Below are 17239 nucleotides of genomic sequence, written 5' to 3' on the forward strand. Positions count from 1 at the left end.
ATGTATTAAGATGTATAAAAAATACTTTTAAAACAGCTATAATTTGGATTATTAAGGAGAAATGTTCTAATTTTCAGCCTGGTTTTAGTTGTTTTTTTTTTTATAAATATCTCAATCTTTACCAGGAAAATATTATTTATAGATTTCCAGTGACACACAGAGAGAGTTTAGCTCCTGTTTTAGAGAAAAACACTATTTTAATAACTGTAAACGTTATGCTTTTGGATTATTATAGAAAACAATCATATTGTTCCCTGCAGAGCCACTGAACAAGCACACACTGTAAAAAAGCAAAGTGGTTTTTATTCACATTTTGTCCCTTTATTCATTACAGAGGAAAGGCATTGAAGGTCACTGGATCTTAGACAGCTTATGGAAAAGAAGAAGATGATTTCCTGAAAGCGCAAAGGAGTGGAGGGAAAGAGATCGAAGACGTTAATGTTTTCTTTCGTCCCGTTCTCCCCATTCCTTCAGCTGATTGTTTTTTTTTTCTTTTTCTTTTCGCGGCAGGAAAACCGGCATCGCTTTAAGGATGCTTTTCCAGTTTAGTCAGAACGTACTCTCACTTCCTCTCTGCTGCTTGCAGCCAAAATGGACGTTCTCACGCGTTGGAGCGAGAACCACTTAACCCGTTTTCCTCTCAGATACCGAGGGAAAGGCAGACAAGAAACAAAATGAAGAGAGGTGGTTCGAGTAAATCTTGATGTTGGAAATGTCACAGGATAATTTTATTGGAAAAGAAAATCATCCCTATTCCCCATAAGCAAACATAGACTTCCCACAGGCGTCAACCGAGTCTCTGGGTGTGATTGGTTGAGCTTGTGGGTTTACACAGAGAGGTGAGCAGGGAGGAAGAGGAGGAAAGAGGAAGGCAGAAAGCAGAGGGATGACTGTCTTTCTCGTCTTCGTCCCTCTCTTTACTCCTCCTTCTCCTCTCCGTGTGTGATGACGTAGCAGATGTTCTTGTAGTCTACGTTGCCGGCCACATCTGGGGGGAAGGCGGCCCACATGTTCTTAACCTGCAGGGAAATCAATCGAGTCGTGAATAAAAATCCTGTGAAATTAGAATAAATTATGCTTTTCAGACACTTGGATCAACAAAAGGACCAGTAAAGTTAATCAATCTCACAGAGTTTTGCTTTAAGCAAAGTCTTAAAATATTCAATAGGATTTAGATCTATTGTGCTTCCTGGAAGAAGTTAGGATCGACCTGTAGGCGGCACAAAACATTCAATATTTATTTTTGGTTTTTTTGCACAAAATAATTCGTACATAATATATGATGGCATATTAGGGCCTCTGTAGATAGAAAACAACAAAAAAAGTAAATTTCCACCAAAAAACTCAAAAATTTTAGAGAAAAAACTCAGAAATATTTAGATTAAGCTCAGAAACCTAAAAAAAAACCTCAAAAATGTCTGAACTCCAACATGGTAAATTTGTCCAAAATCCATCTCAGAAAAAAAACAAACTTGGAAATGTGTGAGCTATACAAGTTGAACATTTGCAAGAAAAAGAAATTGATTGATCTGAAATTTTCAAGAAAAAACTCAGAAGTCACTGAGTTTGAAAAGTTAAAGGAAAAAACTTGGAAATTTACAATAGATGAGAATTTTAAAGAAAAAAACTGACATTTTTAGAGTAATCTCAGAAACGTTTAAACTGATGAGTTTGTCTTTTTAACGACCAAAACAGCTGAACAGGCTGAGCTCTTACATCATCTGGGGAGAACCTGTCGCACTGAGTGGTCAGGAGCTCCTGGAGGCTGGAGGAAAGAGATTCAAAGGGTTAAAACGAAATCTGTTCACGATCCATCAGGTGGATTAAAACCAAGGAAATCCGAGTTCTTACAATTCCTTCTTGATGGTTCCGGTACCCTCGGGGTCCAGGACTTTGAAGGCAGCGAGAATGACATCCTCGGGATCAGCACCTGGTACAAAAAGGCGGTTTAGTTAGTTCTGCTAATGCTAACTGATGCTAACTGCAGCGCGCTGTTTGTTGTGTAAGTCCAGCGGTGCCCACCCTTCAGCTTCTCGCCGAACATGGTGAGGAAGACGGTGAAGTTGATGGGGCCGCTGGCCTCCTTGACCATGGCCTCCAGCTCCTCGTTCTTCACGTTCAGTTGACCTTAACGGAGCAGAACCGGAAATCAGCACAAGAGGTCGGGAAAGGAAGCGAGGCGGGCGGACAGAACGGGTCGCAGGCAGAGCTCACCCATTGAGGCCAGGACGTCCCTCAGGTCATCTTTGCTGATGATGCCGTCTCTGTTCTGGTCAATGATTGTGAAGGCCTGAGAAACGGAGAACGGTTTGTTACCGGGGACCTTTCTTCACATTTTGACATGTTGAAATAACAAATATATGAGAAAAAACACACAAAAAAACAGCTTTCCTCCTGTGGCTCCAGCCAAATGCCTTTAGAGTTAGAAAACTGAGTCCACAATGCAAAAACACAAAATCTTACCAACTATTTTTGGTCTAATTTCTAGTGCAAATATCGTAGTTCGCTTTAAATAAGACAAAACTAAATTACAAATAACTTTTCAGTCAGAAATAGCAGCTTGTTTTAAGTCAACAATTATTTAACATTGAGGAGAAAGTTCTAGAAACTAGAACTGGGTTGCTAGGTTACGGCTGGGCCTGGCTGGGGTTGCTAGGTAACGATAATGACGAGTGAAATAATCTGGCAATGGAACTAGAACCTTTTCATCATTATTAAGGAATTATTTACTTAAAACAAGCTGCTATATCTTGCTGAAAAGTTACGTGTAAGTTAGTTTTGTCTTATTTTAGGTTTACTGAGATACTTGAACAACAACAAGACAAAAATACCTGGTAAAATTTGGTAGTTTTGCAGTGCAGATTACAGGAAAAGTTCAAAACTGTCAAAAAATGATTTTCCGACACTGACGGGCCAGGAATATTCTAAACTTTCTAGAAAAAAAGAAAATGTCTGAGCTCCAAAACCTGAAAATACAAAAAAAACCTCATAAATTTAAGTATTAAAATTAATGTTAATTGTAATTAATATTTGTTTTCTAGTAAATTTTCATTTTTTAGAATCTTTGTAGAAATAAAACAGGAATTTTTTTATCTCCAAAAATATCAGAAATTTTTCATGTTAATATCAGAAACTGTCTAGAAACAAATCAAGGAAATTTCTGAGCTCCAAAAATCAAAAACTCACGAGAAAAAAACTCAGAATTTTTTTTATTAACCTCAGCAACTTTCTAGAAAAAACTGAGATTTCTGAGTTATTTTGTCTTATTATAGGTGCATTTACACTAGAAATTTGACTTTTTTATTTTGAGTTTTTGCAGAGTTTAGGTTTCAGCTGTGAAGTGGCTTTTCCAAAATGTCAGATTTGGCCTTTGGGGTTTCGGGGATGGGGTGGCTGATCCGCCCTCTGGCCTCCCTGGTCTTTTTTGGGAACGTATCATCCGGGCCCAGCTGTCCGATCCACTCCACGATGTGCCAGTGTAACTTAAGACACTCGAACTCAGTCGCCAACCTTTTCCTCAACCCTCCAGACTCGCTTTGCTATTTCTTCCCCTTCCCGTTTTACCCGCAGGCCGTTTATGTGCTGATACCTGCAGATGCTTTCCATCTGCGGAACGCGCTAAGATCGCTGCAATCATCGTGCCGTTCCTCCACTAAGTGCCACTCAGGAAGCCGGTGTCGTTTGTCGCAGACGGCATGTTTTCTATTCGGGAAATCGTCATCCAATCTGCTCAGCCAGTCCACCTAAAATTCAATCTCTTTGACTTTTAACACCTGCGTTTTTCTAAACTCGCTTAATTTTATGCTAAAGTTCTCCCCTTTTTTTGCTTCTGTGCTGGAGTGTTTGCTGTAACAAAGAGCTACGAGATGTTTGAATAACAGCTGAGCAGGAGGTCAAAGGTTGAGCAAAATATGGAGCGCCTTAAATGCCGTCAAAGTCTCTAATCACATTCAGCTGCTTACTAAACTCTCAGGGGAGCGGAGGAGGCAGCTGCTGCCATCCTAAAGCAGCTACAGCTAATTTTAATTAGGAATCATTTAATTTATCACTCAGTAATTGAGTTTTTTGGAGTAATCAGATTGTGATTGATTTGAGTCTCACCTCTTTGTACTCCTGAATCTGGCTCTGCTCGAACATGGAGAACACGTTGGAGGAGCCGCCTTCTCCTGCTGCTGCCCTCCTCTTAGCCTTCTTTGGTGCCTGGATTGGAAACGCACAGCAGGTTCTTTAATATGCTAACATCTGCAAAAAGTTCCTCTGAAGGTTTTTAAAATGAAAACAACATATGCACCAGTTATTTTTAATTTAACAGCCATTAATGAGGTGCAACACACAATGATTGCATCAGAAGCTGCACTTGAAATCACAAAATTAAAAAAAAAGTATTTTTGTGTAGTTTCCAGAGCAAACGTCGCAACACATTTGAAATAAGACAAAACTAACATAAGTAACTTTTTAGCAAAACATAAGATCTTGGTTTAAGTAGATAATTTCTTAACATTGATGAAAAAGTACTAGTTATAAAAATATCTCATTCCACTTCATTTAATTGATAATTTGTCATTTTTCATCAATATTATTGACTTAAAACAAGTTAGTCCTGAAAAGTTAGTTTCGTCTTATTTCAAGTAGAAACGAGACAAAAATACTTTGTAACTTTTTGTGTTTTTGCAGTGAAGATCTAAATTCTTCTCCAAATTCTTTTGAGAAATGAATAAACATTAAGTGGTTTTTTGTCAGTTAGCATCTAGCTCTGCATCAGTATGCAATAAACCACTAAAATTATTCTCTACAAAGGTAAAAAAATTGTGATTTCATCGTGAGATAAGAATGTCAACAAACTGATTAAAAAATAAATAAATAAATAAATTCTTCAAATAAAGAAAAAAATCAGAGTAAAATCCAAAGTTTTGGTTGAATTTTCATCCAGATATTTCCTTCAGAAGAGCACAGAGGAGCAGGAACGCTGCTACTCACCATCTTGAGGTGGAGGTTTGGAAGATCAAGTAAGAACAGAAAGTGTGAAGCCGCGTTGCTCGGATATTCCCGGGAGCTTTTATACGATTCCTCATCGTCTATCTTTAGCCTCCGCTTCAAGTTTGGATGGAGATATAAAGAAGAGAGAGAGGAGGGAAGCTAAGGAGACGGAATGGCGGCACAGCTATCACCTTACAGGAGATCAAAAATAGACGCAGGAGTCTTGGAATTAAGCAAACCCGATAGCTGCGGGACTTTGCACTCCCACGTGGACTAATAAGGTTATGCAGAACACAGATGCTCAGCTGGATCGCTGTCCCTCCTCCCGGCTTCTTCTGCTTACAGGAAGATGCCGCGTCTACTCTATGGTTTTATTTTTGGTTTGCGATGCGCGTAGCGAAACTATATTTTATACACGGATGCAATTTTTGGCTCGGCCGGCTTTGTGAAGCTGAGATTTTCCCACAGAAGTGACGACAATGAGGTCTTCTCATGTGTGGCTCTAATTAAAATAACGGAGACTGAGAATGGAAGGACAATTTTAATATGAACATTTCTCACATTGTTTTAAGTGTAAACTCAGTTTTTCTATGTTTATACGACTTTCAGGAAATCTGAAGCTGCTAAAATTAAAATAGATGCATTCACCTTTTTAAATATAGAAATTGGTGTTTATTTTATTTTTTTTATTTGCAATAAACTTTATAAACTCAAAATTTTGCCAAGATTTTTCTCTAGTTTCTAATGCCGAATTTTAAGTTCACTTGAAATAAAAAAAAACTAACTTGCAAGTAACTTTACAGTAAAATATAGCAGTTTGTTTTAAGTCAATAATTACATTATATTGTTCTAAAAAGTACTAGATTATTTCACTTAGAAAATGGCAAAAATATATTTTTATAAATTAATACTTTTTCATCAGTCTTAAGGAATTATTTACTTGAAAAAAGCTCTTATATCTTGTGGAAAAGTTACACTTAAGTTAGTTTTATCTTATTTCAAGTATTTCAAGAGATGTGCACTAAAAATAGACATAATTTTTTATTATTTTTTTGCAGTGAAAAGTTTAATTTAAATCCAAAATTCTTTGAGGAATTAATAAACATTAAGTGCATTTTAGTCAATTAGCATTTAGCTTTGCATAACTACGTCTTGGACTATACCAGTGAAATTATTCTTTATAATGATAAAAATAAGTGACTTATCATCAGACAAGAAATAGTCACTGCTGATTATATAAATATGATAATTTTAAATAAAATCTTAATGTTTGGTTACAAATAAATAAAAAAGAAGATGACTACATCATGATTAAATAAAAATTTGAATATAACTAAAACGATTTTTGCTCATTTTCTAGATATTCAGAGAAGGAATCCTAACATTGTTAAAGTGTAAAACACCATAAAAGTAATGCAAAAAGCTTTACAGTCTTTTATTTTTAAGAAATATTTGTTTTTTTCTGTGTTTTTTTGCCTGACCAGTGAAAAGGTTTGTAAATTTTTGCATTTTATTTGTGCTCTTTTGCTCCTTCTCAGCTTAAATCAGGGGATTCCTGGTCTCCCTCCACGAAGGAACAGCTGAGAGCAACCAGAGTAGCAAAATAAACCTGATTGGAAGCCAACCTTATTTTTCTTTGTGATTATGTGTAATTTCATTGATCTCATCTGCTTTGATCTTTACTGGTTTCCACTCCTGCTGCTGTAATCTGGATTAACCAGTTTTATGTTGGAAATCCAGAGGCTGCCGGTGAAACCAGAGCAAAAAAATACATCTTAGTTGTTTTTGGTCGAGTTTTTAGTGGAAATATCTGACATTGTCTTATTGCAAATTTAAAAAATGAGGAAGAGTAAATTTCCAACAAGAAACGCAGAAGTTCTTACATTAATTTTAGAAATTTTCTGGAAAAAACTTTAAGAAGTGCAAAATTTACTGGGAAAAAAAATTAATTTTGAGATTTAAAAAAATTTAAAATTTTCGATTTTAGAAAATCCAAGTTTTTTTTCTGAGAATAATCTAAAATTTTCTGCGTTCCTCTTTTTGAAAATATTTTCTGAAATTTCATTTTCAGAAAAAGGAAAAATTAAAAAAATAACATTAAATTGGATTTGGAATGCAAAACCCCTGATATTTTATTTTAACCTTCTTGGCTTCTCTCTTTTAATTAGTTTTTCATATTTTAATTTCTCAAAATGGGCAACAAAACTCTTAATGTTTCTCTTTCTGCAGCATTTTTACTTTACAGTAGGTGTCAAACATAAGGCCTGGGGGCCAAATCTGGCCCGCCACAGCTATTTCCATGGCCCTATTGATTCTAGGGATTCACAAATTCAAGATTACAGTTGTGTTCTTAAATATCATTTTATAAATCAAATTCAAGCAGTTTTATCTGTAAACTGCTGGATTACATCAATGTGAAAACATGGTTGAAATTACTTAATCTTGAAAAGTGTTCATTGAATGCAGAGACAGATATTTCTAATATTTTTAGTTTATTTTTAGGTTTTATCACTGTATTCTGCATTTGTGATCTTAATTTGGCCCAAAATTAAAATTATTTTAACACTTTCACTGAGAGTTTTTCAAAATAAATCCAATATGTTTATTATTTTAGCTAAAAAAAGTTCCTCTTTGGTGTGTTTTTGATGTCTTCTTCACCTGGGACAGGAATGAAAAACCCTCTTTAGTGAGAGGAGGCTGAGACACGCCAGACTCTTGGGTGTTTCTACATATTTACATGTGACTTTAACGTCTGTTTCCATACAGATGTTTGTTCTCTGCAGAATCTGTAAGGCGACCCGCTCCTCCGCAGTCTTCAATCACCATCAATCACTTTCTAGACCATCAGTATGCCGGTCTGTAGGATCTGGAATGTGAAGAAGCTCTTTGGTTGACCTGTGGAAGACCGACTGAAGGAAAAGAAGGGGCTGTTATCTATAAATAATATATAACCTGTTACCCTTCGGTCTGAATGTGTGTGTGGATGGTTGTTGGACCTGTGTTTATCTCTGTGTTGTCCAGGGTGCTCCCCAACTTTTTGACATAACTGAGCATTGATATAATGTAGCATTTCCCATTACACATCTGAACAGAAGGCCAGAGCAGATTGAGCTTCAACGAAGGGAAGAAAAAGTAAAATATCTGGAAATTATGAAAAATTGGAGAGTAGTAGGAGAAAATAGACGGTGAGACAAACACAAATCCAAGTCATATTAAAGTTAAGCAAACTCCAAGTTTACATTAGTTATGATTGGACTGAAAAGGCTTTCTTGACTGCAAGATGTCACTTTCTGCTGCAGTTCCCTGACTGTGAGATTTGAAGATATTTTTAACCTCTCTTTAAAAATATCTTTTCTGTGGGTGTCCAGACTTGTGACAAACGGCTAAAAAAGGACTCTGTGTCAGACTCATAATTCTGGAAAACAGGAAGTCTTTTGTTGCTAATCTTAAATGTAAAAAAAAAAGTATAAATAAAAAATGTTTTATTTACTTTAAGACGATAAAAAGGATTTAGCCAAAAACTGTAATTTCTTAATGTTATCCAAAGCTAGGGATTTAATTTTTCTTCCATTGTGAGATTACTGAATTAAAATCTTAATTTATTTTAATTATTTTTAGGAAATAAATCTGTCCACAGCTGTACCGCCTCCACACTGTGCATTATTAATATAAACTTGTTTCCTCCTCAAACTTAGTAGGATTTTATGATACCGCCGTATTTTTAGCACAGAAAAACAGGAAGTCAAGGTTTACTACTCGAAAGATAAAAAAATAAACCTAGATCTAAGAAATAATGCTTCCGTTGCATTTATTAAGTAGAATTTTATTTTTTATTTTTTTAGAATTCTTAAATTTGGAACCGTTTTGCTTTATTGTGAGAACATAGTCAAACTTTTTAGCATTTTTTAGGGTCATTCTGCTGTAATAGAGCACTTTATATTGTTTTAAAGGCTTCTTGGATTGAAGAAAATGTAAAAAGTCTACAGAACAGTCTAAAACCAGTAGTAAAAAAGGCATGGTTTGAAACTATTGCACAGTGCTATGTAAAGAACCAGCAGCTCAGTTCTTACCTAATTTTAAAATGATTTATTTTGTTTTTAACTTCTGTTTTGATTCAATCTGTTTTCATTTCTTGACTCCCTCACACTCCAGATGTTCAATTGTGATTTTCCTCATAAGAAACTAAAAGGTATTGTATAATTGTGTGAATAAAGAAAAAAATACTTTAGAATCGGTGGTTCCGCCTGGTTTTCAGTTCTCTTTCCTGCAGCTCCCCCTGCTGGTCGCAACCATCTTACTGCAAGTTTGAAGTTCTTCCAAAATGCCACTTTATTAGCATTTTACTCATAATTTCCACAAAGTTTCAGCTACGTACTGAGCTAAGTATGTGTACAGCTAAATTAATATAAAATATTATTTTCCATGCATTACTTATCTTCTGGATGTTGGAGCAGCTTTGTTATGTTAATTTTGATTTATTCTTGTTTTGTTGTTGATACATTGCATATTTGGACAGTTATTCCCTCTGGCTTCGGATGCCATGTAGCTGGAAGGATGTTTCCATCTTGCAGTCATTATTATGCGTAACCATGGCAACAAGACTTTTTTTTTTGTCCTTTTTTCACAACTTGGAGGAGCTGATTAGCATTTTAAAAGCTCAAATAAAACCTGAACTATGACACCAAATCCCCAAAAGAACTGCAAAAGATGCTTTTTGGAATATATGGCCTGAGAGTGCTTTATAGAGAAGCTGCAAAAGCGAATGAGGTGGATTAGCAGTGCTTGCTAACATTTGATGTCGTCCTCCAGAACATGGTTCTGAGAAATATTGTCTCTCCTCCAAACAAAGTGAGCTGTTAGCATGTTGTAACAGTCAAGAGAGAGCCATATAGCATGAGTCTTCAGTCAGAGACCTTCTACGATTCGCTGGAAGACTGACTGCTACTGGAGAACCTTGCTCCCCAGGGCTTCACCTCCCATCATGAGTCTTTGCGGATAAAAACATGTTAAATAAAGCATTTTTTCAATTCAATTGTCTTGCCCTCCCCCCTCAGAAGTAAATTTTCTCAAAACAGTAAGTTAGAATCACCATTTACATTAATTTAATTTCCAAAACAAACCTTTGAAGGATTGATTTTCAGTAAACTGATGATGAAAGCCTGGATTAAACAAACTAATTTATTTTATTGTTATTTTTAAACACAAACATATTTAATACCTGTTGGTAAATACTGAAAAAAAAAAACTTCCAGCAAACAAAACATTCTGCTCTCAAAATCTGATTAGATTTTTAACCTTTAAATCAACTGAAATTGGTGAACGTTTGTGCAGCAAAAGTATTAATTTGTGCTGCTATCATTTTAAAGATATTAATAAATGTTCCCAAAGGTCATCAAAGGTCGACGAGTCGGTCCAAATCAAACCAATTTGTCGTCTATTAACTGTGCTGGTCAAATCTAGCACAACTAGTTTAAACCAGTTTAGTTTGATTTTGTTAATGTGAGAAAGGGGAGCAGGTTGATGTCTGGTGACCTGAAAACAGCTACAAAAATAAACAAAAGGACAAAAAAAATTATGACTTTTTTATTTGAGTTTTTGGGAAATTTCTGCAACTGAAATGTTTCTATTTGTATTATTAATTTCTTGGTATTTTACTGGTATTTTTTGGTATATTTTTTGTTTTTAAGATCATTTTTGTTGATCATTTATCTGTCTACGATGTAATTATCATGAAGTGCTTTGCTCAGATGAGGTTGCTTTAAATGTGTTTTATAAATAAACTTTGATTTGGCCTCTGGAGATTATAATGGGACAAACAAAAATGTAGCACAGTTGACTTATCTGTTTTTTGGTTCATTTTGTGAATGTGGACCATCTGGTTGACCTTTGACGACCTTGGGAAACATTTTTTAATATCTTTAAGATGACTTGAAAAGAGCACGGGTTCACATTCACGCGGATGGGGATCAGAACTTTTTTTTATATGTTTCTGTTTTTTCTTTAAGTCAGATCAGGAAAATATCACTTTGTTATAAACAAATAAAACATTTCAAACGAGTATCTGAGCCTCAAACTCTGTGAAAGTCAGAGCAGAACGACTCACAATGTTCCAGTTCCTGTCTGAATAACTTCATCTCAGTTCCCTTTCAGCGCCTTTCCTTCAGCCCAGATCGATTAGATCTTTCTCACGTTGCTCCTTTTCTGTTTGTCGACTCCTCAGCCACTCCTCTCTTGCTTTTTTAACCTCCTGCCCATAAAAATCATGGAGTTTACTGAACTCCACGAGCGGGTCGGACCCCACCAGAGGCCATTCGCCGTACGGCGGCGCCGGTCCGTTCAGTGGCGTCACATGAGCGTTTCTCCTCGGCCACTTTTTGGGCGACTTTTTGGCGGCCATTTTAGAAGGCATTGATGGTGGCGGTAGAGCGTCGCTGGCGCTGAAGCTCCTCCCCTCCCTGACGAGTGAAAGTGGGAACAGTGCTGGAACCAGGAGGCTGTTGGTGGGCGGACTGAGGGATTTCAAAGAGGAGCAGGAGTTGGTTGGGTCCTGCTGCTGTTTAGCTTCTTCAGGAACAAGAAGAAACAAGTTAAAAGTTGTTGGTATATGGGTTTTAAATATCCGTAGCAAGAGTTTCATTAGTGTACATTATTAGTCGTGTTTGGAAATAGCAGCACAACTTCTCAGATCAGTTTCAGATCAAGAAACTAATTTTAAAGGTGACCTATTATGCTTCCTTGAACAAGTTAGAGTAGCTCTATGACCTCTACAAAACATAATTATTACATTTTCTTGCATAAAATCATGCCTATCTTGAGCTGTTTTAGGGCAACTTGTCACTTTAAATCCAAATAAGTTGCTGCTGGCCACGCCTCCAAATCAATGTTTAAACTCGCACACAAAAATGGCTGCAAACAAATGCGCAATAATACAACTGTACATCTTTGAAAAGCAGAAGTGGAGCCTCTGGCACAACCAACAAGAATGTAGGAAGTGGTTTCTGGGTGGTAGAACAACAAAACACTTATCTTTTCCAGCAGCCATTGTGCAGTGCATACAGGGGTAAAACCAGCTGACCAAATGTGCTGGAGCTCCGCATGAGTTGCTAGGTAATGGCGAAGTGTGACTTAATAATTTGGAGGTTTTTAGATAACTAATTTTCCAGAAACCAAAAAACATTAATTTATTTCCAAAAACTGAACTGTTTTTAGAAACAACTGAGGCCAAAACGAAAGTACAAAATGTGAATTTTTCTTTCCTTCAAGATCAGACAACATGTAACAAAGCGAGTTACATGTTGATCTTCAGTTGAATAAAACCTAAACTGAAGTTTTTATATTTGGATCTAAAGAGGAACCATCGAGACTCAGCAGACACCTTCAGTTTTTAGAGACCAGGCAGTCAATCTGGGTGTAGTGATGGATTCAGACCGAACCTTCAGAGTCACATAAAGACGGTTACAAAGTCGGCCTTCTATCACCTGAAGAACATTTCCAGGATTATCTGACAAGATGTAGAAAAACTCCAGACCTCTCAGGTCTTATGGTTTTGGTCTACTTTGCAGAATCAGAACCAAACATGGAGAAGCAGCATTTAGTTTTTATGCTCCATTAATTTGAAAAGAAAACTGCAAAACAGCCGGAACACTGAGTTCCTTCAAACCAAGGCTAAAACCTCACCTGTTTAGGATTGGTTTTGATTAATAATAGCTGGAATATCATTAATTTTAGTCTATATTCCAACTTTTTTTCTTTTATTATGTCACAGCAATTAATTATTTTATTTTATTATTTCCTTGTGTCCCAAATCTTTAGATGGCTTAATAACCATTTGTATATTGATGATTTCTTGTATGTTAATTATCAGAGCATGGTGTGTTGCTTTTTGAGACATTTTAACTGACTTGTTCTGATTATTTTATTTTTGTAATTATTATTCTGCAGGTCAGACAGTAATTAACATAATGTGTTCTGGAACTGACTCCTAACATTTTAAATGGAAAACTTGCAGGTATTGACTAACAACTGGCTCAAGGAGGGAAATACGTTAAAACAGGAATTAAAATATTTTTACATCTACACTGCAAAAACACAAAATCTTACAAAGTATTTTTGTACAAATATCTTACTACACTTGAAATAAAACAAAAGTAGCTTAAAAATAGCTTTTCAGCAAGATATAGGAACTGAAATAACATGTTACGTAAAATGTACATGTTGCATGTTTTTGTACTTCCATTTGGGTTTTTACTGCTTCTATAAACAGACCAAGTATTTACAAAAGCAACCAGATGTGTTTTTGGCAATAAGTTGATGTTTTTTGGTGTCTGGAAAATTGTCTGTTTCAAAAACCTCCAGAATGTAACATAACAAATCAACAGGCACTGCCTGTTACCTAGCAACCCCAGCAGAGTTACATCTGTTACCTAGCAACCCAAGGGAGCTCCAGCACAAAACAACATCATGTATTGCTGAAGTTACTTGTAAGTTAGCTTTGTCTTATTTCAAGTGTACTAAGATATTCACACTAGAAACTAGACCAAAATGTTTAGTAAGATTTTGTGTTTTTGCAGTGTATAATCCAAAAAATGATAATAAAGAACACAATATATCTGCAGACACACCTTCATACTGCCTCCCCAGGTCTCTCACCAGAATGGAGAGGTAACAGTGGCTGGCCAGGAAGAGCGCTTTAACCCAGCGCCCCTGAGTCTGAGCGTCTCCGGCGGCAAACCTGTAGGTTTTGAGTCCGGACCCAAACTGCAGGGCGAAGGGGAAAAACCCGTCAGAGTCCAACATCTGGACCGTGCAGCCCTCCAACACGATGACGCCCAGAAGGTGACGGTCAGCCGGACGCTCCTGGTAGAACAGCAGGTTGGCTTTCAGCACAAACCACCGCCTGTAGTAAGTGGCATTTCTCTCCTTCTGTTAAATCAGTAAAACAAATATGGAAATTAAATCTTTTTTCAGATAATCAAAATGTGATCCGAGGTTTGTGTTTGATTGCTTTCCTGAACCTTTTTGTAGAGATATCCCTCCTTATCCACTGGAGATGTGCATGACAGGAAATGGGTCAGAATCTTTTCATGGAGCTTCATTCTGACTCCTAAAACACAAAATACATTTAGAAATCACTGAACCAATACCAATACCAATACCAACTTTATTTATAAAGCACTTTAAAACAACCACAGTTGATACAAAGTGCTGTACAATTGAAAAACACAACATAATAAAAAAGTAATTAAAACAGTTTAAAAACAAAAAACATACAAATTAAAACTAGATCCCACTGGTGCTAAAAGCCAAGTAAAATAAATGGGTTTTAAGACGGGCTTTAAAAGTGGACAGAGAAGGGGCCTCTCTGACCTGCAAAGGTAAGTCATTCCATAATTTGGGGCCCATGACAGAGAAAGCCCTGTCCCCTCTGAGCTTCCTTTTTGTTCTCGGTACCTCCAAGAGCAGCTGATTTGCTGACCTGAGAGACCGATGGGGTACGTAGGGATGAAGAAGCTCAGAGAGGTAAGCCGGGGCAAGATTATGCAATGATTTAAAAACAAACATAAGAATTTTAAAATGAATCCTAAAATATACAGGCAGCCAGTGAAGTGAGGCCAGGACAGGGGTCACATGCTCCCTCTTTCGAGTTCCTGTCAGAAGTCGTGCAGCTGCATTTTGTACTAGCTGCAGACGTGAGAGCAGCGACTGACTGACTCCCAGATAAAGTGCATTACAGTAGTCCAATCGAGTTGAAATAAAAGCGTGGATCACTGTTTCAAAATGCTGCCTGGAAAGAAAAGATTTCACAGACGCCAATCGCCTTAAATGATAAAAGCTGGTCTTAACCACGGCTCTAATTTGGCTGTCCAATTTAAAATCACTATCCACCTTAAAACCAAGATCTGTAATAACAGGTTTAAAATATTCCTCCAAAGGTCCCAGGTCAACAGAGGAGGACTCACAGGAGCCACTGGGTCCAAACACCATCACCTCTGTTTTGCTTTCATTAAAGTTTAAAAAGTTCAAGGCCAACCAAGCTTTAATATCTCCTAGACATGCCAGGAGATGTTTGATTGAATGTACATCCTGCTGCTTTATGGGCAAATAAATCTGACAATCATCAGCGTAACAATGAAAAGAAATCCCATGTTTCCTAAGGATCGAACCCAGAGGCAGTAAATAAAGAGAGAAAAGCAGTGGGCTGCTGAAAAATCAAACGTTCACAGTTTTAAGAGCAGATTTTTAAATTCCTGCAATACAACGCCGTTAAGCCTTGGTAAAAGAAACAAGTTAATCTGATTTATCTACTTCTAGAGTTGGGTAATAACTAGTTACATTTATTCAATTACATTTACTCAAGCAACTTTTTTGAAAAAAACAAAAACAAAAAAAACAAAAACATTTTGGAGTATTTTTACTGAACTGTACTTTCTACTTTTACTTACTTTTATTATGCAGTATCTCTACTCTTATATGAGTTAAATTTCTGGATTTGTTTTAACTAAAAATTCCCCAGACACAGACAGACACCTGCAGTTTTTATTAAAGCTTCATAAGTTTCTTATTGAAAGAAACTGATTTTCTTTTTTTTTTCTTTTCCCTAATTTTTTTTATTATTACTTATAGAAATTATTGCAATTTTGGTCCTTAAAATACCAACATTTCCACATACCTTTATGTTTTGATATAATTTATAAACATTAAATGATTGATAATTTGATCAGTTACTCAGTACTTGAGTACTTTTTACCAAATATGTTTTTACCCGTACAATTTTTGGTTACTCTACCTTCCTCACTACTTAAAAAAATTGGAAAGATAGAAATAATCTTAACGTAATCCGTTTCCTTCTTTTGGTGACTGAAGATTTTAAGGTTAAAATTATTTAACTGTACAAATGACGATTAATGCAAACATGGACACAATTATCATAAGGGCAAAGTAATTAAAATGAATTCATCCTTAATTTAGATAACAAAACAATGAACTTGATTTTGATTTTAAAAATGGACGTCATATAATTACAGTAAAATTATATCAATGACAGGAAAAAGTTTTTTATTGCAGATGCAACCTTTGCTGTAAATTATCAAGCGTTCACTAAAGGAATGCTACAGGCAATAAAAATTTATATTTTCTTATTTTAAAAACAATTGTATTATTTTTTTGTATTTCTAATTAAGTAAAAAAAAAATCTGCGCCAATTTTTTTATCCGATTAATTGATTAATCGTCAAGACTGATAATATAAAAATTAACCAATAGCTAAAATAATCCTCGTATTTGCTCCCTAGTTTCCACAAAAGTTTAAAAGAGGGAAGAAGAATAGAAGTTATCTTAGCGTTAATCCAGTTTTCCTTCGTTTGGTGACTGCAGAGAGAAAATGATCAACAGTGACTCAGACTTACCTCAGTCGGGGCTGAATCTCCCGCAGGGTCAACTCGCTCTCTCAGCCTCTTTGCAATCAATTAATTAATATTTTTCTCTCGTTCTTTTCCATCCTATCGCTTGATAAAGTCGAAACCAGTTGTTTCCCAGCTGGCTGACTCAAGCAGACCCAGACAACGCTTGAATATTTAGTTTCAGGTTACTAACACTGGTTCTCTCACGAGGACGAGGGGACGGCGTTGAAATATAAATAACCCGACCCACTTCCTGGTAACAATACCCCGACACATTATAGTCTGCTTTGAGCTGATGGGGTTGGACGCGGCTGAACCAAGAAACTAAAAAAAATTATTTAAAAATGCAACTTGTGACGAGAAGCGTCACCTAGAAGTGAGACGCCAACCGCTGTTAGTTTTCTCTCTCACTTCCTCCTTTGAGTTTATTTATGATCCATGTAGGTGGTTGATTCTTTGGGGAGTTGCACAGAGATGCGTTAATATGTATTTATGCTGAAAGCAAGCAGAGAGACATTCACTGACCTCTGGGAAACGTGGCTATTTTTGTTATGGATCTCCATGATGTGTTAAGACTTCAGGGCTGAGTCACCGTAACTGTCCTTTAAAATAAAAATATTTCAGTGCATGTTGCTTTCTACCACTTATCTACATATTTTGAATATTTTTACATATTTATGACAGATTTTTTTTCAATAAGTGGGTAAAAACTTTTCTTAACCCACTCATCTGAAAAATTTTATTTTTCAAATGCAGTAAGGAAAATTAGCTCACATCATAAAATGGGTTTTGTCTTTTAAAAAGCTGAATAATTAAGAAAATGTCAGTGATGATATGTAGGGGAAAAAAAACTTAAGCATTAAA

General features: G+C 36.1%; 2 protein-coding genes across 2 annotated transcripts; both read right to left on the bottom strand.

Moving 5' to 3' along the window:
• Positions 1 to 283: 283 nt before the first annotated feature.
• mylpfa (myosin light chain, phosphorylatable, fast skeletal muscle a) lies at positions 284 to 5084 on the bottom strand. Its single transcript, XM_015006650.2, has 7 exons — positions 4978 to 5084; positions 4102 to 4200; positions 2215 to 2290; positions 2023 to 2127; positions 1852 to 1930; positions 1717 to 1765; positions 284 to 1019 (listed from the first exon to the last, which is right to left on the bottom strand). The coding sequence occupies exons 1-7, from the start codon at positions 4978 to 4980 to the stop codon at positions 918 to 920; spliced, it is 513 nt and encodes a 170-aa protein (XP_014862136.2). The 5' UTR covers positions 4981 to 5084; the 3' UTR covers positions 284 to 917.
• A 5057-nt stretch (positions 5085 to 10141) lies between these two features.
• On the bottom strand, positions 10142 to 16692 carry pheta2 (PH domain containing endocytic trafficking adaptor 2). Its single transcript, XM_015006647.2, has 4 exons — positions 16382 to 16692; positions 13992 to 14080; positions 13599 to 13899; positions 10142 to 11541 (listed from the first exon to the last, which is right to left on the bottom strand). Exons 2-4 carry the CDS (start codon positions 14070 to 14072, stop codon positions 11138 to 11140), a joined length of 786 nt encoding a protein of 261 aa, XP_014862133.2. The 5' UTR covers positions 14073 to 14080; positions 16382 to 16692; the 3' UTR covers positions 10142 to 11137.
• Between the last annotated feature and the right edge of the window lie 547 nt (positions 16693 to 17239).

Source organism: Poecilia mexicana, unplaced genomic scaffold (genome assembly GCF_051168715.1).
Source record: "Poecilia mexicana isolate PSO_F unplaced genomic scaffold, ASM5116871v1 scaffold_8, whole genome shotgun sequence".
NCBI classification, from domain to species: Eukaryota; Metazoa; Chordata; class Actinopteri; order Cyprinodontiformes; family Poeciliidae; genus Poecilia; species Poecilia mexicana.